Here is a 23,888-nt window from a genome sequence, read left to right as displayed (position 1 = left end):
AGGTTCCTTATCTGCTGCTTCCAGCCCATTGGATTGTGTGGGAATGGGCGTACAGGGTGGCTCCCAAAAGAATGGAGTATGGGAATCAGTACAGTTGGTTACTTCATAAAGATCCAGAAGGGAGAGTGGAGCTCCCGTCCACTTACATCTGATAAATGGAGACGTCCATGCCTGTTGAGGAAAGGGAGCTATGGTGAATGCTCAGTGCGCTTTACCTTATCCAGATGAGGTTCAGGGGGGAATTAACTGTATGCAAGCTAATTTGCTCATCCCCGGTAGACACTCACTGTCTTGTTATGGTGAAAAACAATTAACTTGCATAGAATGACACCCTTGAAAAGCTTGAATAACTTGAGAAGTGGAGTTAGTAAAACCTAACCAAGTCAGCCAAAGACAACATGAACAGTGGATGCTAATTTGATTGTAAAATAATGACCCTTTTATTGTACAATTGATGGATTCAGATAAGGTTTATCTGAAGGCCTGAAATACAGACAAGCTGTTTTAAAGCAACGATCTTAGCTGGCATGAGGGAGTGCAAATTTCCTTCTTACCTGGGAGTTAGCCTAAATTCTGCTTCCTCAGTGCCTATTCATTATTATGTAGGACTGCCAGACATGTCTTTAACCTAGCCTGAGAGCCTTAATTTGAGAATGAACAAAAGAGCCTTTCAAATAGCTCCTTATTAACATCTGTCATGAAGAACTTTCATTGTCCAGCTTGTTCTGCATCTCATTCAACCAGTTGTCAATTATCTTCATAGTATTGCTACTCAACCTGGTATGCATAAAATGGTTTTGACTTGGCAACAAATGGGACCTATTGGCACTGTTAGTAAATACTGTATAGAATGTGTAGTATAGTCTTTCATTTCCCTGCAACACTCCTTACTGTTACAGATGCTTATTTCCCCTGAAAGCTTTATTTTAAGTATTAAAATATCCATCACCCTGTTTTCAGTACCCATGCTTTCTCCATTGTCCATATAGTTATTCTTTCCTCCAGTTGAGAATTAAACAGAATTCCCTTCAGAGCCCAATAAATATTGATCCTTAATTGGTTAAAGATGTTACTGGTTAGGTCCTTCCTGAAATTAATGAATGCACTGCAAATCCAAAGAGCAAGATGCCCAGACTGGGAATGAAATCTGATTCCAGAATACAGCACAGCTCTCATTGGCATCTCTGGAAGGCCTGATCCAAAGCACCTTGGAGTCAATGTGAGTATTCCCATTAACTTCAATGGCGTTTGGATCAGAGCTTTAATGCACAGGGGGTGAATTTGCAGAGGCACCACTTGAATCCTACATAAGCATTATTGGGAGTGGTGAGCATTAAATGGTGCCCAGGCCTTTTTGTGGGCTTCTCTGCACACGGATCAATTTAATCCAGATTGGAGGCAGCATGTGGCTCAAAATGGTTAATAAATAGAGAGTTCTTATAGCCACTTCATTTACTGTCACATTCCCTTCCAGTTTCAGGCCATTATATGACACATTTATTCAGTAAAATGGTAGATGAAATTCTGTTCTAATGGTTCCTTTTATAATTCCAGATGGGAAAAAGAAAGAAGTAACCCTTGGTGGAGGGACACCTAGACATTGCTTCTTTGAGCTCATGCCCGGCACTGAGTATAAAATCAGTGTCTATGCCCAGCTTCAGGAGATAGAAGGCCCTGGAGTAAGCATCATGGAAACTACATGTAAGTGAAGGCTCTTAAAGGTCAGCCACCTCAGGATAACCCTTGGTTGTCCCCAGTAGGAGCAAGAGGCTAGAACCAATGTAGAGTAACCACACGAGTGCTAAAGGTTTTTTTTTTCTCTTTCATTGCGGGTTTTTAATTGTTCTTCCCCTGATAGTGCTCAAAGGGTTGCTTCCTCCAGAGCATTCTCAAACATAGCTATGCATTTCTCCCAGAAGCTAATAACCACACACAGGAATGGGGTGGCAAACGCAGCCCTCTGACAAAACAAGGGGAGGATGTTTTAGCCCAGTTCACAAATGGTCCCTTCTGGCTGTAAAATCAATGACTCTCTAAAGAGAATTTCAAAACATGGACAGCAGAGAAAACCAAAGGGTACAAAATACAGAGAACCAGTGAAAGATTCAGATATTCGATGTTGTCGTTGGGAAAATTTTCAAAAGTGCCTCAGTGGATGAAAGTCAGTGGGACTTGGGCTCATAAGTCACCAGGGCACTTTTGAAAATTGTATCCATTATTATTTCTCAAGGAGCATAAAGTGAGCTAAATGCTTCACAAACATATAAGAAGATAGGTCCCAGCTCCAATGAGCTTACAATGAAAAACCTCCCATTGGTTTCAGTGGGAGTGAGATTGGGCCCAGTAGATGTAACTGTGGGTACACAAATCCCTTTATGTGCTAGTCTTTCTGTGAATTCTTTCTGAAGGATGGTTTTATGCAACTGTCCTCATCACCTGTAACCATAAACACAATGTGTACATTGTGGTGAATATCAAATACACTTTTCCCTCAAGGAACAACCTTTAACTACATTGCATGTGGTTCCCTACGTTAATCATGTTGAGAATACTGTAAAGAATGTTGTCTGACAAGGTTGGGAACGTTTCTTCAGTCATAAATGTGGAAATCAAGAATGTACATGTTATCTCTGTGAACTCAGCCTAAAACTATATTGAAATTTGCTAACAAAGCTTTATTCAGTCACTGTCAGAACCACAGCAGAGCTGTTGAGTAGCTGATAATTTGTTCAGCCTCATTTTTGGGAAAGTGCCATTCAGAGACTCATCTTTATGTGAAGTAGAAGACAAGGAAGCCAATTTCTCAAGATTGTTTGTGCATAGTAACCTTGTAACAAAACATGCGCTGCAGGTAGCAAGAGGCACAATGGCTCGATATTACACAAAGAGCTACAAATCTGGTCTCCAGATGAGAAAACTCCAACCTCTACCAGTTGAGCTAAGGAAGAGTTCCTTTAGGGCCAGACTGTTGCCTTTTCTGCATGCCTGCACTAGGCTGTAAGGAGATGGAAGGCCCCTCCTTATTTCCCTGTGCTGGCTGCCTGTGTTGTGTATAGCAGCATGCTGGGGAAACCAGCCTTTGAGAAGTTGTTACTTCCCCTCCTGGGCAGGTGGGTAGGGGAGTGGTCAGGAAGGGAAAGGAGAATTATACCTGGCACAGCAGAGTATGGACACCGCAAGTCTAGGGCCTGCGAAAGATATGTCCCCACAGAGCAAGGGAAAGTGTCTGTGTCACAGTCTGCTTCCTGAGTTACTTCTGGGGCAGCACAACACACTGTATCCTACATGGGACTTGTGGCAAAGCCACAATTTAGGCCATAGTTGGTAGTTGCAGTAGTAGATCCAGCCAATAGAGGTAGACATCACAAGCATATGTACACACACACAAAGCTAGCCTTTGGGCTGTATAACTAGGTAGGTATGTATCTGCAAACAAAACAAAAGGAGAAAATGCCTTACCTCAAATAACTAAAATCATGTGACGGTGTCTTCAGATAAGATTTCTTCTTGGTATTCTCTTCTTTTAATTTCTAGTACCATTTCCAACTCAACCACCGACTTCTCCTTCAACAACAGCTCCACCACCTACAATCCCTCCTGCAAAAGAAGGTAAATACGTGCTGTGTTTATGGGTTAAAATAGCCTTAATTCATGTAGGTCATTTTCTGGTTTTGATCACGATTATAGATTTCCAGGGCCAGATTCCCAGTTGGTGTAAATTGATGTAGCTCCATGGAAGCTAATGGATCTGGGCTGATTTACATGCATTGAGGAACTGTCCCCAAATTGTGTTTTATTGTTTTGGGGCTTTTTTGGTGCATTTATGCAGAGCATACAATTGGTAAATAATTAACACATTTTAAATATGTTGCAACAGAAGGAAACAGATAGGTACGTTTTACTGTAGACCAGTGTATAGCCTAGCACGGTGGTTTTCAACCTTTTTTCATTTGCAGACTCCTAAAAAATTTCAAATGGAGGTGCGGACCCCTTTGGACATCTTAGACATAGTCTGCAGACCCCCAGAGTTCAATGGACACAAGTTGAAAACCACTGTTCTATGGTAACAACAACCTTTTGTGGTCCCATACACATGCACACAGGTTGAAAACCACTGTCCTAGCAGTTGTTAAACTTATAAAACAACATGATTTTTCTAGTCCATCAAAATATTATAACGCGAAAGGCATTGGCCATGTGCATTTACAATACTCACAACTCTTCTCTTTAAGGGCTTCTCTTGGCTTATCGATCTCCTATAAACTGCCCTGAGTCTCATATAGAGTCTCATAAATGTTTCTGTTCAGAGCGCTTTATTGTTGGAGCCTTAAGGGCAGATCCCCAGCTTGAAGTCAATGGAGCTGTGCCACTTTAAACCACCTGAGGAACTCATCAGTAGATACAGCAAGAAAGGGATCTTATACACTGCATAGAACGGTGCAACAGCAAATATACCCAAAGATTAGAACACTTCAGCTGAAAATAGCAAGAATAGTCACATTTATGTGTCTTCCTCTAATGACCTTTGTCACTTAGGTGAATTTCTTCCTTAGGGGGTAAAACATTTTTTCAGGGGCAACCTCAATTTATGCCCACTTCCTTGCCTTAAGCAATTGCTGTGCAAATTAGGGAGGAAATTCCAAGGAGCCTTGTGGGGAGTAACTCCTCTGTGAAATGGAGCTCAGCTCCATGGGGACCGTCTACCGAACAGCATGCAGGGGTGCGCGGCTGTGGGATGGGAGATCACAGGGCCAGAGTGTTGTCTATTCTGTGTGCCTGCACTGGGCTGTAAGGGGATGTAAGGCTCCTCCTTATTCCCTTGCACTGGCTACCTGTATCTAGTCTCCTGGAGGAGGAACATAAGGAGTTATGGAGCTTACTCCAGTCTGTCAGCTGGAGGAGCTTCCGCAGAGCAGCTCCACAGCCTGGCAATGGAGGATTCCTCGCCCTGCTACCTAATACAGTGGCTCAGTGTGTCCTGCCAGGCTTCTCGGGTTATGTAAATGTGTGTGCTACATTATTTTAAAATTAAAATGTTTAGCGAAATATTTAAGAACCTTTAAGTCCTTAACCCCTGATATGTAATCACATCTGCTAGTGTAGATGCTTCATCCCGTGCAGATCCCTGTTGATTCTGCATGCACTCAGGTGTCCATGCCAGCAGATCTGATTGCCGGACTGAGGCCTTAGTGAGTATTAACAAAGATGTTACCAGTGACCAAAAAGTAACTTCCAAAATATTTGTTGTTCCTCAGTTTGCAAAGCTGCCAAGGCTGACCTAGTGTTCCTAGTGGATGGGTCATGGAGTATTGGAGATGATAATTTCAATAAAATAATTGGATTCCTGTATAGCACTGTTGGAGCTCTGGACAGAATTGGTCCTGATGGAACTCAGGTAACAAACACAAAGAGAGAGAGCATAACCGAACAAGTGTATCTAGTGTCTAGAATCAAACCAATCGAAGTGTGGTTGACATTGTTTCACACTTCTTTAGAAAATATAAACTGAGTTCCGGCAGCAGTTCTTTTGCAGTATCTTGTTTTATATATTCCATATGGTGAGATTCACCAGAGAGACAGCACAATGTCTAAGAATGATTCAAGTCTCTCTTAAGTCCTCACAATGGGATTTAAGTAGTATTTAGGCATTTTGCTGCTCCTCTGCATGGTGTTTATTTCAATCCTAGTCCTCTAGAAACAATAGTGTTTTCACTGACATTAAAAATTGTAAGCTTATTTTTTAATTTTCTTGTTTTTTTAAATTCATCTGCTCTTGACTAAGCATAAATGTGAAATAAAATAAAACACAATATTTACAATAATTACCATATTCATGTTTTTTAAAGTACTTGCACAGGAAAAGATGATAAACACTGTGCTCTGGAAGAGTTTTTTTATAACCTTTTAAAAAATACAGCTGTGTATAGCACTGTTTTAAATGATGCCATTTTAATTTTGTTGTTTAATATTGAGGTTACAATAGCACCCAAAAGGTGTTAGACACTTTCCAAACACAGAGAAAGACTTAGTCCTTGCTTTCTCTTCATTTCTGATTCACATCAGAACAAATTATTTTTACAAACATAGTCCTCATTCTCACAGAAACACATGCTTAATTTAAGGCATGGCAGGACTCACATAGCAACACATTTGGGAGAGGAAATAACTCAAAAATAGGTTCTCATGTTATTTCTAGTACTAAGTTTCGGTCCCAATCTCACAGTTACTCATGTAAAACTATTTCTGAGTGGGAATAACTATACATATATGAGCAACTGTGTATAGGATTTTGCCCTGGGACTGGATAGGGAATGCTTTTGCCAAGGTGGGAATACTTCCTCATCCTGTTTACTACCTAAGATACCAGAAAGTGATAGGCAGCAGCTGAAGCTGCAGAGAACAAATTTAAACTTTATGTGGTGAAATCTTTAAAAAATTTTTTAAAAAGGCTTCATGTCAAGGAGGGAGCAAAAGTCCAAACAACTCTTATTTTAAGTGATCTGGTTCACGTGCCCTTGTTAAACGTAGAGCAGTATTTACTAACTAGCATGTTTTCTGTATACAGGTTGCAATAGCTCAGTTCAGTGATGATCCCAGAACAGAATTTAAACTGAATGTGTACAAAACGAAAGAGACTCTTCTTGAAGCCATTCAGCAAATAGCGTACAAAGGAGGAAACACCAAAACAGGTGAGAGAGGTGGCAGGCTGTGAAACAGTTTCTTATGATCATTCTCTGGACAGAGTTACCCCTCCATTTGCAAAGTGGTTTGTCAGGATAAGGCCATGTGACGTTAGTGCAAGAAGAGTGGGGATGAAGATAATCGGCAGTGGGGATGAAAAGCGAGACACTGGAATACCCTACATTATCATGGCCAGAAAGCCCGGGTGATCTCCTGGTTGCACTACCCACGTGAGGCACCTCTGCACTTCTGGGCCTTAACCCAACTATAGGGCTGGGGACCAGTGAAGGGAAATGGGTCTGTGAAAGGCAAATGGCTGTGGGGGTTGGGGAAGGTGGAATGGGAAGTAATGGCAGGTGGAAAAGTGAGAGACTCCATCCTGGAGAGGGAAGTTGTGCAGGGATTTGCAGTGAGTTTCAGCAGATGGGGGAGGAATGGGTGTGGTCTGTTTTGTTATGAGAGAGGAGAATAAAGTCTCAGTGGAGGGTTTCAGGTTTTTGTGGTGAGAAAAGGTGGACTGATAACTAATATTAGCTAGAATTGTGTTTCGCCCCTGAAGATAGCTTTCTGAGAAGGAGGAAATTCAGCTTGAGTATTGGCAGGGTTATTTGGGGCCATAGGGTTTATCTTCTCAGACTTCACAGAAATTTCATGCAACTACTTGCTCTGCATTGACCTTCTGCTGTGACCAGAATTACACATTTCCATTTCCCCCAGAAAATTCTGCACTGGCATTTTTGAACTACTTGCATCCTTGGAGGGGAGGACTTTGTGTGTGCTGACTACCATAGGACCCACCACATCTCAACCAAATCCATTTAGGATAGAGGATTTGGCCATATCTTTTTAAACCTAAGAAGCCAAAGGTCAAGAGCTGAGACTTTCAAAATCCAGGGTCAAAATTAGGTTCCTAAATCCATATTTATGCATCTACATAAGTGGCCTGATTTTCAAAAGTGCCAAGCACACACCAACTCTCACTGAAGTCAGAGTTTGCTGCTGGGTGTTCAGCACTTTTCAGTATCAGGCTATCTATTTAGGTGTCTTAACATGGCTTTAGAAGGTTGGCTTTAGGTAAATGTTTTTGAAAATCTTGACCTAATAATTTATATGTGACTATGTTCTTTCATCAGTATATAAAGCATTAACAGAAAGTCTAGTATGAACCAGATTCCTTCATAGTGAATTTCTTCTGTTTTAGGCAAAGCAATTAAGCATGCACAGGAGGCCTTGTTTACCACTGCCTCGGGCATAAGAAGGGGTATCCCTAAGGTTTTGGTGGTCATTACTGATGGGCGATCACAGGATGATGTGAACAAAGTCTCCAGAGAAATGCAACTAGATGGTAACACATATATTAAGAAATGTTTGCATTTTCAGTTTTTCCTGCTCCTCCGTCTTCATCTTCATAATCGCTGTTTAAGCCCAGATACAAGATATGGATAATTCCTGCCACAGAAGGGTTTACAAATCTAATCCAAGTCAGACGTAAAGCAGACAGCACACATTGGGAAACTCTGAATTCCACTAGGGAATGACTAGCATTTTATATAATTTATTTGTAGTTATTAGTATTATTGGCTCAATTTTTGTGCATGTTTTTAAAATGATGCAGACTACTCACATGCTTCAGTATTTTCAGGAGAGGGGCCTACAAGTCCATATTGTCATCCACGATAGATAAATTCACTTTTAGAAGCAGTCTGAACTATATTGTCCTTCCAGACGAGCTCTTATGAAGCACCTTTGATAGACTCTTGTACTGCTTCTAATCTGCTGCTCATCTTCCAATAACTATCTTAAAGCTTTTATACTACCTATCTCAGGGTTTTATACTGGTGCCCATCACCATGGTTTCTGAGCACGATAATTAGATTATGAACATTATAACTATATAGTTATAATGTTCATAATCTAATTATTGTTTAGTATTTGTACCAAGTCCCAGAATGTGCTTGGGACAGCACAGAACATTTACACTGTCCCTGCCCCAAAGAGCTAGGTAGTGCATAAATGAGGAAAAGAACAAAGAGGAGGCTTGGGTTCTGATGGGCTGGATAGCAGAAATAAGTGTCTATGATGGCTGTTGGTTCAATAAGTAGTATGCACACACTATTTTTTTTTTAAAGTTTGTTTTTTACAGGGCTCTGACTAGTCCCTGGCTCCTGTAGCCCAATACAATATGGTCTCTCCATTGAGTTGTCCACTTGCATCATTTGAATGTCAAATATTGACGCATAAGAAATGAATCATGCTATATTTATTTTTCATGCGTTTACATTGAAACCACGGCTGAGCACAGCACCTCACTAATAAAAAAAGAATTACAAAATAACACTAGTTTTTAAATTTAGAAGGGCTGCAACAAAAATCCCCAATCTCTAACAAAAATAAATAAGGATCTCCAGTTAAACTGAACCAAACTATTTTGAAGAATTGATGAACTAGATACATCCTGTATTGTGCGCTGGAGCTCACTAGAGCCGTAGTTCTGAACCAAGGGTATGTGTACTCCTGGGGGTACACAGAGGTCTTCCGGGGGGGGGGGGGGAGGTGTTACATCAACTCATCTAGATATTTGCCTAGTTTTACAACAGGCTACATAAAAAGCAGTAGCAAAGTCAGTACAAACTAAAATTTCATACAATGACTTGTTCATACTGCTCTATATACTATGCACTGAAATGTAAGTACAATATTTATATTCCAATTGATTTATTTTATAATTATATGGTAAAAATGAGAAAGTCAGCAATTTGTCAGTAATAGTGTGCTGTGTCACTTGTATTTTGATGTCTGATTTTGTAAGCAAGTTGTTTAAGTGAGGTGACGCTTGGGGTACACAAGACAAATCAGACTCCTGAAAGGGGTACAGTAGTCTGGAAATCTTGAGAGCCACTGCACTAGAGACACAGTGTGGTCTGTTGGATAGGACACTGGAATGGGAGTCAGGAGACCCGAGCTCTGTTACTAGCTCTGCTATGTGATCTTGGGCAAATCACTTAATCTCTCTGTGCCTTTGTTCCCCCTTGTCTGTGTTGTCTGTTTAGATTGTAAACTGGTTGGAGCACGAACTGTTTCTAACTATGTGTATGGACTATGTCTGGCACAAAGGAGCCCTGATATTGGTTTGGGCCTGTAGGTGCTATTGTAATACAAATAACAAGAATTTTTACAGTGAAAGTCTGGTGTACCCGTGAAAGGAACGAGTTTCAGAGGTTGGAATTTTCTACTAGGAAAGTCCTTCTACTGGTCAGGGAAAATTATAGGCAACTCTGTTGGCCTCATCCAATGCCTATTGAAGTCAGTGGAAAGACTCCCATTAACTAGAGTAGGCTTTGGGTCAGGCCGTCTAAGAACTGTAGATCGATTGCCAGTATTCACAACAATACACACAGGTCGTTTCCTTTGTCATAATGTGGAAAGGAAAGTGTCAAGAAATAATTTTGGTGCATAATTACAGCTTGCTCCTCCTCAAACTTACAAAACCAGATCCCTCCTCTCCCCCCCCAGTTACATCATCAGGATCAGGCTCCTAGTTCAAAATCTGTCCCATGAGCAGAAACTGTGGAGCAGGCTCAGCCTGTGGGGTTTAATTGCTGATTAATCTGAAATGAAAATAAACCAGTATATTCACTCTTAAAAGAGTGAGACCTCTGCAGTAGGGCTATCAAGCGATTAAAATATGAATCGTGATTAATCACATGATTAAAAAATTAATTGTGATTAATCATGCTGTTAAACAATAATAGAATACCATTTATTGAAATATTTTTGGATATTTTCTACATGTTCAAATATATTGATTTCAATTACAACACAAAATACAGAAATGAGAACAGGCACTGTTGTAGCCGGCATCGCAAGATATTTACATGCCAGATGATCTAAAGAGTCATATGTCCCTTGATGCTTCAACCACCATTCCAGAGGACATGTGTCCATGCTGATGACAGGTTCTTCTAGATAACGATCCAAAGCAGAGCAGATCGACGCATGTTCATTTTCATTATCTGAGTCAGATGCCACCAGCAGAAGGCTGATTTTCTTTTTTGGTGGTTCAGGTTCTGTAGTTTCCACATCTGAGTGTTGCTCTTTTAAGACTTCTGAAAGCATGCTCCATACCTCATCCCTCTCAGATTTTGGAAGGCACTTCAGATTCTTAAACCTTGAGTCGAGTGCTGTAGCTATCTTTAGAAATTTCATATTGGTATCTTCTTTGCATTTTGTCAAATTTGCAGTGAAAGTGTTCTTAAAACGAACAACATGTGCTGGGTCATCATCCGAGATTGCTATAACATGAAATATATGGTAGAATGTGGGTAAAACAGAGCAGGAGACATACATTTCTCCCCTAAGGAGTTCAGTCACAAATCTAATTAACACATTATTTTTTTAATGAGTGTCATCAGCATGGAAGCATGTCCTCTGGAATGATGGCCGAAGCATGAAGAGGCATATGAATGTTTAGCGCATCTGGCACGTAAATATCTTGCGACGCCGGCTACAACAGTGCCATGCGAACACCTGTTTTCACTTTCAGGTGACATTGTAATTGAGAAGTGGTCAGCATTATCTCCCGTAAATCTAAACAAACTGGTTTCACTTAGCTATTGGCTGAACAAGAAGTAGGACTGAATTTTTCTACTTTTACGTTTAGTCAGGAAAGGAGCCAAAGGAAATGGTATGTTTGTACTTGATTTCTGCTCTTTGAATGAACAAATGACAAGAATATTTCCTTTTCTTTTATAGGTTTCAGCATTTTTGCTATTGGTGTGGCGGATGCAGATTATTCAGAATTAGTTAACATTGGCAGCAAGCCTAGTGAAAGACATGTCTTCTTTGTGGATGATTTTGATGCCTTTAAGAAGATTGAAGATGAGCTGATCACTTTTGTCTGTGAAACTGCATCAGCAAGTTAGCTATTTTGATTTGTATTTGTGCCTATGCAACATTCAATACCTGCTAAATAAGGAGTTTATTTTATATAATTAACTTTTCTATTCCAAAAATTCTATTTCTATTCTATTGAAAAATACAGTGAGTTTTCTAATATCTCTACAGGTATCTTTGCTACAATATTATTGTGGTACAAGACTAATGGGGTTCTGGTTGCAGTTATTCAGGGACCTCTGTTATACTGGTGTAAACCCAGAGTAATTCCATTGATCAGAAGAAGTTGCTCTGAATTTACAACAGGCTAAATGAGAGCAGAATTTTGGTCTACAATTTTTAACTAACTTCTTATTTTCTACAGACCCTTAACCTATTCTGTGATTAGTGTTGACTAAACATTCCTTATTTAAACAACATCTGTTAAATGCATTCCCCAGGGCCAAATTCTAGTATGTATATAGCACACAAACTGGAAAAGTTATAGCCCAAAGGGGAAGGGTGGAGCAAGACTTTCCTGCTATAATTCTGGCACCCCTCCAAAGTCATGGAGATGTCATTCTTCTAGACCCTCTATGACTAGAGGAAAGGAGGGACTTTCTGGGCCAGGGCTTGTGGTCAGAGAGCATGATCCACGTTTCATACATACACACCCTCATTATGTTCCATTATATACATGCCTGGAAAATGGCCTGTATGTAGCTGACATGAATATAGAGCTGCAAGCTGCCAGAACTGAATACACAAGAATGTTGCTTTCTTTGTCTTCCTATGCACCCTTTTTAACCCTTACAATCTACTTCTTGATGGTTGCAGTTTCAACATTATGCATCATTAGTAGGGCCCTACCAATTTCATGGCCATGAAAAACGCATCATGGACCTTGAAGTAAGCTCTTCCCCGTGAAATCCAATGTCCCCTTGTTCCTAGGAGCACCCCAGCAAAGGGGGTCCTAGCTCAGGCTGGGCTGGGGGGGACAGGACTTATCCATCCCCTGCACTGCTGCTCTGGGGGGTATGTGGAGACCAGACCCACCTCCGGGTGCCTTCCCCTGCTGCAGGATGCTCTGGGACTGAGCAGCAGCCCCAGAGGTTCCTGCAGCTGAAGGAGACTTGTGGGTTTGATCTTCCCTGTGCTGCTGGAAGTGCCCCCGCAATGGGGGCTCCTAGCTCTGGCTAGGGAGGGACAGGCTTTGTCCATTCCCTGCACAGCTGCTCTGGGTGGAGGCGGGGATCAGACCCACCTCCACCTCTGGGAACCTCCTGCGGCTGCAGGAAGCTCTGCGGTTGCTGCCTTCAGAGTCCAGGTTTGTGATCCCGCCCCGCCACCAATCTCCTTTGGGTCGGGACCCCCATGACTGCAACTGTGAAATTTCAGATATAAACATCTGAAAATGTGAAATTTACCAATTTTCAAATCCTATGGCTGTGAAGTTGACCATAATAGACCATGAATTTGGTAGGGCCCTAATCATTAGACCAGGACTTTGCAAGCTCTGCAATATTATTTATTGGTCATTCAGGCCTACATTTTCAATGTGCCCTTTAATTTGGGGTGCTAGCCTGGAACACCTAGTGTTGGAACACACAGGCTCTGGGCTCTAGGCTGTCATGTCTGGTGGTTGGAGCAGTGGTTGACTCCAAACACAGAGTCAGGACCAGAAAGAGGGCAACGCTGAAACCAGGGTCTGCGGACAGGCTATGGGTCAGAGTCGGGGAAAGATTCCATAGACAAGCCAAATCAGGCTTGTAATCTGAGTCTGGAAGCAGGCCGAAGATTGAAGCTGAGTTGGAGTCAGTCCAAAGGTCTGGGGTTAAGAGGCAGGTGCAGAGCTGGAGCAGGTCAGGATCAGGGCTGGAGCACATTCAAATTAGGTCACAGATGAGGCTGGAACAAGGCTTGGACAAGGAACAGGGACAGGACTGAGGGCATTCTGGAAGCCTAGAGAGTCAGTAACACCATGAGACAGCAGGAGGGTTCCTAGCCAAGTGGTGCTCTTGCACCAACTTACTTGTGGTTCTGGCAGTAAAGGTGAAATATCTGTGCTCTGGGGTCATCTGACTTGGGCCCTGCCTGAGAGTTGAGTCACTGCAGGCTCTGCTGGAGGGGTGTGAGTCCTAGCTGAGTCAGCAGCCCTGGTCTAGCCGTGGGTTTGCCTCACAGATACCCAGAACTAGATATGTAGACCTCACTGTTTACTGATTCCCCAGCAGACCTTCCTTGGTAGAGATTAGTTTAATTTTCTCTTTATAGGAAGAAATAAAACAGATATATTTTGAAGTATGTACTGCTCTTCTGAGTTTAAATATATTTTTAATTTTTTCCAGCCTGCCCATTGGTATATAAGGATGGCAACAGTTTAGCAGGTACAGTATTGTGATCATAGATTCTGCATTTATGGAATCATTTTCATTTACTGAGATGCACACCTGTAGGTAATAAATTACTTACTTTCGTTTATAATAACAGCTGTTAACCACATGGTGATATGAAGCTCCTTTATGTAGCTCAGTTTGTCCCTTAACATAATACATTTAAAGTGATATTTTTAGGTTTTTTTTGGTTTTTTTTTTGCTTTCCAGGATTTAAAATGATGGAAATGTTTGGTTTGGTTGAAAAGGAGTTTTCGACAGTGGAAGGAGTATCTATGGAGCCTGGTACTTTTAATGCTTATCCGTGTTACAGACTGCATAAAGATGCCTTGGTTTCCCAGCCTACCAAGTAAGTATTAATATATAAATGGTGCTAATGCCCAGTGCAGGATATCACTCATTTTAGACTTAGCATTTCCATGGCAGAAGAACGTGGAGACCAACATGCTCTTCCCTTACCTCTCTGGCTACCTCAGCAGCACAGCCTTCCTGACTGCTTCACTGTGTTTTCAACCCTTTGCACGGTACTGAGATTGTCTTTCTCTGTGTTGTTAAGGACCCCTTACAGGTATGGCTCAGAGATATCTTTTTTTTTTCCCCCTCATCTCATCTGATCTCATTGTGACATTGAATATTATGGATCTCTCTCCCTTCTCTGAGCACTGCGTGCAAAAACCTGATGTCTCCACTGCACTCCCTCTTGGTTTCAGTTCTACCTCTCCTTGTCTGATTTTGAATACTGTAAGATTCTGGTTTTGACCCTATCCAGTTCTCCATATATTTTTCTCTCTGGGGTACCATATTGTTAACTTCATCCTAGGTCATCACTTTTATTCTGTTCTAATGTACATCGGCCTTACACTCAGTGTCTGAACATTGTATTTCTTATTTACCACCCTGTCTTGACTCTATCAACTTCCACAAATGCTGTAACTTCTTACGCTGAATACTTTGAAGACCAAAACTGTCCTCCTGACAAAATGGTCCTTTGTATCTTATCTCTGACTTTACCATCACTTTCCTAAACTCAGATTTAAATTTGCTTTCCAAACTGGAATCTTTGAGAGACTCTTGGCACGCAATGTTTTATATTCTTCATCTCCCATATATGCAAATCTGCCTTCAGCACCTCTGGCATATTGCCAGAATTCATCTTTACCTTGTCCTGGTCTCTCATGAAATCTGTATTCATGTCAATCTTCATCACTTCCCACTTTGGCTGGGGTTTGAGTGATGAATACACAATAGAAAACATATTGCTGGTAAGGGCTTCAGAGAGTGGATCTAAGAGCAGGACTTTGCCTAAGAATTGTGCACACACATACGCAGAGAGAATGTACTAATGCATCCCATATGTGAGTTGTATAGATTATGATTATTGAATGCAATTTTTATGCTGTTTTCTTCCAAAAATAAGCACAGTATCCAAAAGCACACAATTTCCAAAGTAGCACTGGGACCAGTGGGAAGTTAGACTTATCAATAACTTTCCCCCCACATAATGTAGTTTAATGCATCTATACATGTTTTACAAATCAGACTAATAATGCATATTTCCAATTTAGAGCCAGTTAGTGCATTAATCTTGGACCTCTCATTTTTCTTTTGTCCCTGCTCAAAATTTGTCAGAGCTTAAATAAAAGCTTAGTGTAGAATAACAAACCCAAACTTTAGGAAATGAAATAAAATAACAAACATCTCTTTTATTATGAACGTCCCTGCTCTTCTGAAAAAATTCTGAGAGGCTTTCAAAAGAGCTGAGTGAATAACTGATCTACGAATGGTTTAAAGGAGGTTTAACTAGAAAGGAAAGGTCCATTATAATGGGTCTTCCAATTCATTTATGTTTTCATCACATACTAAATTTAAGAGTATCAAAATGCATTTTAAAAATGTAGTTTTTAATATAATTCATGGCTTGATCATAAGCCCCTTCAATTCCCACTGAACTCAGGATTAGGCCCTCAGTTTCTAAAATGAAACTCTTTTATATATTTAGAGAAACCTATCTCATAGAGCTGGAAGGGACCTTGAAAGGTCATCAAGTCCAGTCCTCCACCTTCACGAGGCAGGACCAATTTTTTTTGCCCTGATCCTTAAATGGCCCCCTCAAGGATTGAACTCACAACCCTGCGTTTAGCAGGCCAATGCTCAAACCACTGAGCTATCCCTCCCCCAAGGGAGTTTTAGTTGCAGTTTTTAATTAAAATAAAGTAGAACAGAGCTTATCACTTCAAAAATGTAAAGCATCATCAAGTTTATAATTAAAATATTTGGAAAAATCCCAAGGTTAGCATTGTTCTAATTTATATCATGGTTGAGTAGATTCTACTAAGTGAAATGATGCCTGTCTCATATGGCTGCAAGTTCTTGATTTCAAAAGACAAGTCCAAAGTAATAAAGAATGCTTTTAAATCAGCTTTACTGCGATTACTTCCGTTCACAGAATATTCTTTTTGTTACAGATACTTGCACCCTGAGGGGCTGCCTTCAGACTACACCATTACTTTTCTCTTCCGTATACTCCCTGACACACCCCAGGAGCCATTTGCTCTGTGGGAGATTTTAAATGAAAAATATGAGCCACTTGTTGGAGTTATTTTGGACAGTAGGTATTTTATATCTTATGGCATGCTTTTTTGTCCCCTCGGGATGTGTGATTAAAAATAATGCTGAAACTAGGCATTGATGATGGTTTAATTAATGAATGTATTAATAAAATAATTATCAACATAGTGAAGCTGTGGGCCTCCAATGGATTTTCTATAGATAGAATCCTATATTAATCTCAGATAGAGTCAGTTGGTCAGATTTGGATCTTAGTTACTGGTGAAAATCTGGAGTAACTGTGGATTTACACGGGTGAAACTGAAATGTGAATCCTCCCCATTTACTTTGAAAACTCACATTGATTTCAGTTGGCATTGGATCAGGGATGTACGTAATAGAATTACTTTTTGATTTATATCAATGAGATCAGAATATTTCTCAAGGCAATGTTCCCTAGTATAGAGCACTGGACTGGGACTCAGAAAACCATAATTGTATTCTGGCTCTGCCACTGGCCTTCTGGGTGACCTTGGGAAAGACACTTCACTTGTCTGTCTCAGGTTCCCCATCTGTAAAACTGGGATAATGATGTAAGTGCTTAGAGATCTACTGATGAAAAGAGCTAGGCATTATTATTATTTAATTATTTATATTTCTCCCATCACCAGAGTATAGGCGCACATCCCAAATATTTGAAAATGGAAATATCAGTAACATTCTTTCTTAGAAAAAATAATGCCCAAGTTTTTAAAGCTATTTAGACATTGCTGGGCTCAGCATTGCAATGCTTAGCTGATTTAGGAGCCTGTCTGATTTTCAAAGGGATATAGGCACTTAATCGCTAAATGACTTTTGAAAATCAGACTTAGTATTGCAATGCCTAACTGATTTAGGAGCCTAAGTCTGTTTTTCAAAAGTCATTTAGATATTAAGTGCCTAAATCCCTTTAAAATCAGACAGGCTCCTAAATCAGTTAGGCATTGGAACACTGAGCATTGCAGTGTCTAAACACCTTTAAAAATCTGGGCTCAGGTGACTTTCCCAAGATTACATAGGAAATCTGCGGTGGAACAGGGAATTGAAGCCAGGTCTCTTAGGGCAGTGGTTTTCAAACTGTGGGTCGCGCCCAGTACTGGGTCACGGAATGTAAGGCACTGGGTCGTGGCGGCTCTGGCCAGAGCCACTGACTGGGCTGTTAAAAGTCCTGTAGCCGTGCTGCCCGGCTATGGCAGGCTAGTCTGTACCTGTTCTGACACCGTGCTGTGCCCTGGAAGCGGTCAGCAGCAAGTCCGGCTCCTAGGCGGGGGGCCCATGGGGCTCTGCGCGCTGCCGCCGCCCTGAGCACTGGCTCCGCACTCCCATTGGCTGGTTCCTGGCCAATGGGAGCTCGGGGAGGCGGTGCTTGCGGGTGAGAGCCACACAGAGCTGCTTGTGCGCCTCCGCCTAGGAGCTGGACCTGCTGCTGGCTGCTTCTGGGGGGTAGCGCGGTCTGTGGTGCCAGGGCAGGAAGGAAACCCCAGAGCCCTGAGCCTCTCCCACACCCAATCCCCCTGTCCCAGCCCTGAGTCCCCCCCAAACCCAGAGCCCTCTCCTGCACCCCAAACCTCTCATCCCCAGCCCCACCCCAGAGCCTGCACACCCAGCCCAGATCCTCCTCCCAAACCCTGAACCCCTTGTTCCTGGCCCCACCCTGCAGCCCTCACCCCAACCCTCTGCCCCAGCCTTGAGCCCCTCCCACACCCCAAACCTCTCATCCCCAGCTCCGTTGGGTCACAGGCACAGGAGCGCCGCCAGCTTTTTTGCCACCCTAGGCGGCGGAAGGTCCCGCCCCCGAAATGCTGCCCCTAATTGGGGCGGCCGAAGATCCGACCGCTGCGGTCGCCGCCCCCCAAATGTTAGTGCCCTAGTCGACCGCCTAGGTTGCCTAATGGGTTGCGCCGGCCCTGCACAGGCATCAACAATTTTCTTCAACTGGGTCGCCAGAAAAAAAAGTTTGAAAACCACTGTCTTAGGGTATGGCTGTACTGCAGTTAGACACCCATGGCTGGCCTGTGCGAGCTGACTCGAGCTCACGGGGCTCAGGCTAAGGCTGTTTAATTACAGTGTAGATGTTTGGGCTTGGACTGCAGCCCAAGCTCTGGGACCCTCCCACCTTTCAGGGTCCTACACCCTGGGCTCCAGCCTGAGCCTGAATGTCTACACCTCAGTTAAACAGCCCCTTAGCCCAAGCCCCACAAGCCTAAGTCACATGGCACGGGCCAGCCGTGGGTGTCTAACTGCAGTGTAGACATACCTTAAGGGTCTAACCAATATGTTGCCGAGTGCCACAATTGACAGTCAGATACAGCATGAATGTATGAAAGTTAGAAACCATGTATGATGATCATGAAAGACACTGTAGCATTCCTCGTTGTGTGTTCTAATCTCATATCCGTGATTAAGATTGTAGTCAAGAAGTAACTCAACCCTTGCTATAAACTCTATAGACTCTAGCTATAAACCCAACTCTAGTTATAAACACAAAACAAGAATGCTTTCATGACTTCATAGAAACACCTGGTGCCTTGAAGTAGCGGCTAGCAGAATGTGGTAAGCTTTTAGTGCTTTTTGAAAATCAATTCAAAACATCTTCTATAATAGACTAGGCTGAAATCAGTGAGGATATTGAACATCATCTGGTCACAGAGCTCTGCTTGCACCTTTCATCTGGGTTACATCTATGGGACAGTTGGAATGGGGTTTTCAAAGGACCCTAACAGAATTTCAATGGGAGTTGGGCACCTAACTAGAGTTGACTGGAGAAACTTTGACAGAAGTCTATTTCATCATAATATGCAATTCTATCAAAATCAAAACTCTTGGCAAAATTAGGTCAGTTTTACCTGAATTTTGTTTTGGAAGAAAAGCAAGAAGAAAAGTTCTGACAATGTCAAAACATACTGTTTTGATGTTTTCAGAATGAAACATTTTGATTTTTCATTTTGAAACAATATTTCAAATTTTTTGCATTATGTTATATTATACTATGATTTTTTAAATTTTGTATTATATTAAAGTTGAACCAAAATATTTTGATCAACCTGAGATTTTTTTTTTTTTTACATTTCTTTTATGGGAAATTTCAAAATTTTCAGTTTATGTTGCAATTTGGAACAAAGTCAGATTTCAAAACAAAATTCTCATCCTCTGCACAGCTCTACACCTAACTCTTTTTTATGTTCTTTTGAAAATCCGAGTCTTGGAGAAGACTTATCCCAGGGGTATAATTTTGTAGCTGCTTCCAATGAAGGATTCCAACTGACTACAGTGGCTACATTATCAGTGTGGCTGAAATATGCTGTATCAGAGGTACTATACATTGTAGTGATAAAGCATTGATTTAGAAAGTACTAATACACAGCTTTTCCTTTCCTTAAACAGAATAAATAGCTGCATGATTTTCAGTTTGGGGAACATAAAATACAAATGATAACTCTGTAGACTGTAAGTATTTTAGGGCAGGGACTGTCTTGAAAGTTTTGTCATCTGTTACTAAGAACAGTGTTTGCTCTTACAAATAATGATGCATCTGTTTTTTCCTCTCGTATTGAGATTTTCTTTCTCTCCCTCTCTCATTGTACAGATGATGGTAAAACTCTGATTTTCTTTAATTATGACTACAAAGGGGATTTTCAAACTGTTACTTTTGAAGGCCTTGAAATAAAGAAAATATTCTACGGAAGTTTCCATAAGGTTAGTTATACTAACAGAAAGATGCATTTTAAGCATACAGAACAAAGGTTTTGGAGTTCCCTTTTTCACATTTTGAGGTTTTCTTGTATACATTCCCCTTTTGTCAATGATTTCTTGTATTTTACAGCTTACAGGTCATCTACCAAACACTGTTAAGAAAACAATTTGGCAATAATAGGTTCATATATGTAAAGGATTTGTTTTATTGGTGTTGCTGGTAATATTAACCATGGTCTCATTCTTCATTATATCTATTCACTTCTGTTTCTACCTATGTTTTAGAATTGGTTGAAAAGTGATTTAGACAATAAATGGCTTTTCATTTGAAAACTGGAAAGTTTCACTGAAAAAGGAAAAATGCAGTTTTTTAAATTTTCTGCAAAAAACAATTGGCCGTTTTTGACCAATTCTATATATCTATAGTAGAGATGCACAATGGTAATCCTTCCATAGTGATTATAGATCTCATGGCACTTCCACAAGATAGCGGTAGTAGCCTTGGTGTTCTGGCTAAGTTCTAATAGTTACCATTTTCCTAAAAGTCTGTAAATGAAGACACCCCTAACACATTAAGATGGGGTTGTACTGCACATAGGAGTAAAGAAATCCCCTTAATTATTCACTTTTATTCCTGGGGCTCAAATCTTTCATTAGGAAAAAAGCACTGTCTATCTCGGCTGATTCTCCTGGCCTAGTGATGTTTGAAAGGCACAAGGGACCCGGTTCGTGGGTGCCTTGCAATCATTTTGTTCCAGCGAGGCCTGAGCAAAGTGGCCACAAAGTTGTTTTGTGGCTACTGCCCCTCTCTCCCAGATGATACTCACAGCACAGAGAGTCTTCCCCACTGCTCTGCACACCTCTTCCCACAAAAAAGCTCCTGGCACAGATGGTGCCTCAAGGTGGGCTCTGTGTGTGTGTGCAAGGTGCAGGATGGGTTGTGACTGGAGCAGTCCTGTGTGCTGGGTATTGCCCAGCTGCCTCAAGGCCCATTAGTGTTGGACATCAGGGTAAAAGTTAGCGCAGCTCTCGGGGCAGTGCGGGGAGGCTGGTGTTGCTACTCCCTGGGCTTTCCTGTTCTGTGAATCAATAGGGGATTTTGATCTTTGAATGTAAAACTTTCACACTGATTTTATTTGACAATTTTGTCCAAATTATTTAGTAAATTTTACTACTATTTTTGGTAGTCCAGTTGTCTTTTGTAAATCTGCAAAACATTTTGGGTGAAAGACAGTCCTATGCGACAGGCTCACAAAAGGCCTGCACACAACTAAGTAGCACAAAAATCAAGGGCTCAGTGGGACTTAGATGGCGAATAATCCTTGTATGGGCCCTTTGCACAGGGGTGAGGAGATGGCAACTTGCTCACAGATATTCCATAGGCAGAAAAAGAGGCTTAATTCATTGAATGGATTATCTGTTATGCATTATTTGCTCAGCTCCACTAGCTAATATAACATCAACTCGTTTTTAAAAATGCTCACTGTGTCTGGTAACCCAAATTCCTTGGTCTCCTCTCTGTGTATTTGAATATCTTTACTTTTGCCTAGTTACATGTTGTTATCAGCAAGACTACAGCCAAAATTATTATTGACTGCAAGCAAGTGAGTGAGAAGACAATTAATGCAGCAGGGAATATTACTTCTGATGGGATAGAAGTGCTAGGAAGAATGGTCAGATCCCGAGGACAAAGGGACAACTCTGCACCAGTAAGTGAAACAAAGGCAATGTTTAAACCATAAGAGAATTCTTAAGGCTGAGCATGCAATATCCACAAATTTGTGTTTTTAGCGGAAAAAGGATGAGCTCAACTATAATACAACAGAGTTACAATGTTATAGAAATTCTGTGAAAACCTGTTATTAACAGCAATCTAGGCAAAACCATTTTGATTAATGAGCTCCACAACTAGATTTTTCGCTCACACACACACTTAGAAGTGAGTCCCCCTGTGCAAGGTACTGTACAGGAAGGGATGGTTGTTGCCCCAAATAACCCTCATTACACAAGTTAATAATATGCATAGCTTGTGGGTCCTAAATCATTAAACATGATTATCAGTGATCATTCTGAGCTTCCCTATGTGTATAATCCCTTGTGGCCCTTTAACATTTGCCTGGCCTTAGGCTTGCTTCCCATTGATTTTATATAAATGCTTTGGTTTTACACAGACTGTCTCCACGGGCGCCTCTCCCAGCATTCCTAGCTTCTTTAAAAATAGTCAGCATTCAAGTATTTAAAAATATAAATGATCTTCCAGAGTCTGAAGATGTAGATTGGGTCCTTCCCTCCACTCACTTCCCCCTTCCCTTGTGGTGCCTGCCCCCACGCAGAGCTCAGGGCCAACTCCAGGCACCAGCGCAGCAAGCAGGTGCTTGGGGCGGCCAAGGGGAAGGGGCGGCACGTCCGGCTCTTCGGTGGCAATTTGGCGGTGGGTTCCTCGGTCCCTCTCGGAGGGAAGGGCCTGCTGCCAAAGTGCCGCCAAAGAAGAAAGCAGCGCAGTGGAGCTGCTGCCAAAGTGCCGCCGATTGCGGCTTTTTTTTTTTTTTTTTTTTCCCGCCGCTTGGGGCGGCAAAAACCCTGGAGCCGGCTCTGGCAGAGCTGAGCAGCTACCAGAACCCTGAGCAATCTCCCATTGTCTCTGCTGCTGTCCAGGGGGAAGGGATGGATCCCTGCCGATGTCAGGTGGACGAGTACAAGCATTCCTTTGCTCCATTATGAAGAATATTCTCAGGTGCCACGTAGGCAGGACTGTGAAGGTGCTACTGGGGATTACCTGTCACCAGACCCCCTGCTCAGGGATCTTGCTTTCCCAAACCCAGTAATCAATCTCCTTATCCCACAAAATAGCTCACAGAATCCAGACTGCTGACATCGTCAGGGTTCCTGAGGCAGTAAAGATTCCCCCACCAACACAGCCACTACCACTCTGGAGTCATTGTAACCCAAGTTTCAGAAGGTGCAATTGGGGTCTGCAGGATATCAGGATTGGGAGGTAGTTCTGCCCCTGGAGGTGTTACTGCTTCATCTCTCAGCCCATGTGGCTGGGCAGGAGGGGTCCATTTGGGGCTTTGTGCTTAGAGGCGGAGCGGGTGGGTAGCTCCACTCCATGCTGACATAAAATTGTGAAATTCTCAAATCAGACACAAGTATAGAATCAAAATTTCCAACTACTAAGAACAGAACAAGTTCTACGAGGTATTTTAATCCAAAGGCAGGCAAGTCTGACTTTTAGCTAGCTTCCCGGTTCAGGACCTGATCCTCAGCTGGTGTAAATCAGCATAGCTGCCTTGGTGCCAATGGAACTCCACTGATTTACGCTGGCTGAGGATCTGGCCCTCTGTGTCTGACTCCCACTAGGTCTTGCTCCATGCCAGCCTTAACATATATGCAGAGTCCTTGGATGTTTTCAATTAATAATTATTGATACTAATACTTGTTCATTAAGGGTAACAGTAGGGATCCCAGATGCTGAATGTTCTTGGTTGTTAGGTTCTTATCCCAATTTAAATTGAGCAGATGTTTACATATATTTTTAATCTGCTTTTCTCCATTGCAAATTATTTTTTAAAATGACCTGGGGAGGGATCCATTTTTAAATAATTGATTTATATCTAAGTTTTATCCTTATCTGTCCAAATCTTCTAAAATGGACATTCCCTT

At 41.7% G+C, this 23,888-nt stretch overlaps 1 protein-coding gene across 1 annotated transcript in view; it reads left to right on the top strand.

Annotated features, from left to right (window-relative positions):
* Positions 1-23,888, top strand: part of COL14A1 (collagen type XIV alpha 1 chain) — a 167,123-nt gene that overhangs the window by 79,286 nt on the left and 63,949 nt on the right. Inside the window, exons 23-33 of the mRNA XM_065399762.1 lie at positions 1,555-1,701; positions 3,535-3,609; positions 5,256-5,395; positions 6,566-6,689; positions 7,883-8,026; positions 11,434-11,598; positions 13,902-13,940; positions 14,157-14,295; positions 16,412-16,554; positions 20,119-20,228; positions 21,776-21,934. Coding sequence (XP_065255834.1) covers positions 1,555-1,701; positions 3,535-3,609; positions 5,256-5,395; positions 6,566-6,689; positions 7,883-8,026; positions 11,434-11,598; positions 13,902-13,940; positions 14,157-14,295; positions 16,412-16,554; positions 20,119-20,228; positions 21,776-21,934 — 1,385 coding nt within the window. The remainder of the gene's footprint in view (positions 1-1,554; positions 1,702-3,534; positions 3,610-5,255; positions 5,396-6,565; positions 6,690-7,882; positions 8,027-11,433; positions 11,599-13,901; positions 13,941-14,156; positions 14,296-16,411; positions 16,555-20,118; positions 20,229-21,775; positions 21,935-23,888) is intronic.

This window comes from Emys orbicularis, chromosome 2, assembly GCF_028017835.1.
Source record: "Emys orbicularis isolate rEmyOrb1 chromosome 2, rEmyOrb1.hap1, whole genome shotgun sequence".
Taxonomy (NCBI): domain Eukaryota; kingdom Metazoa; phylum Chordata; order Testudines; family Emydidae; genus Emys; species Emys orbicularis.
The sequence above is the reverse complement of the archived record's forward strand: the minus strand, read 5'-3'. Positions and strand labels throughout refer to the sequence as shown.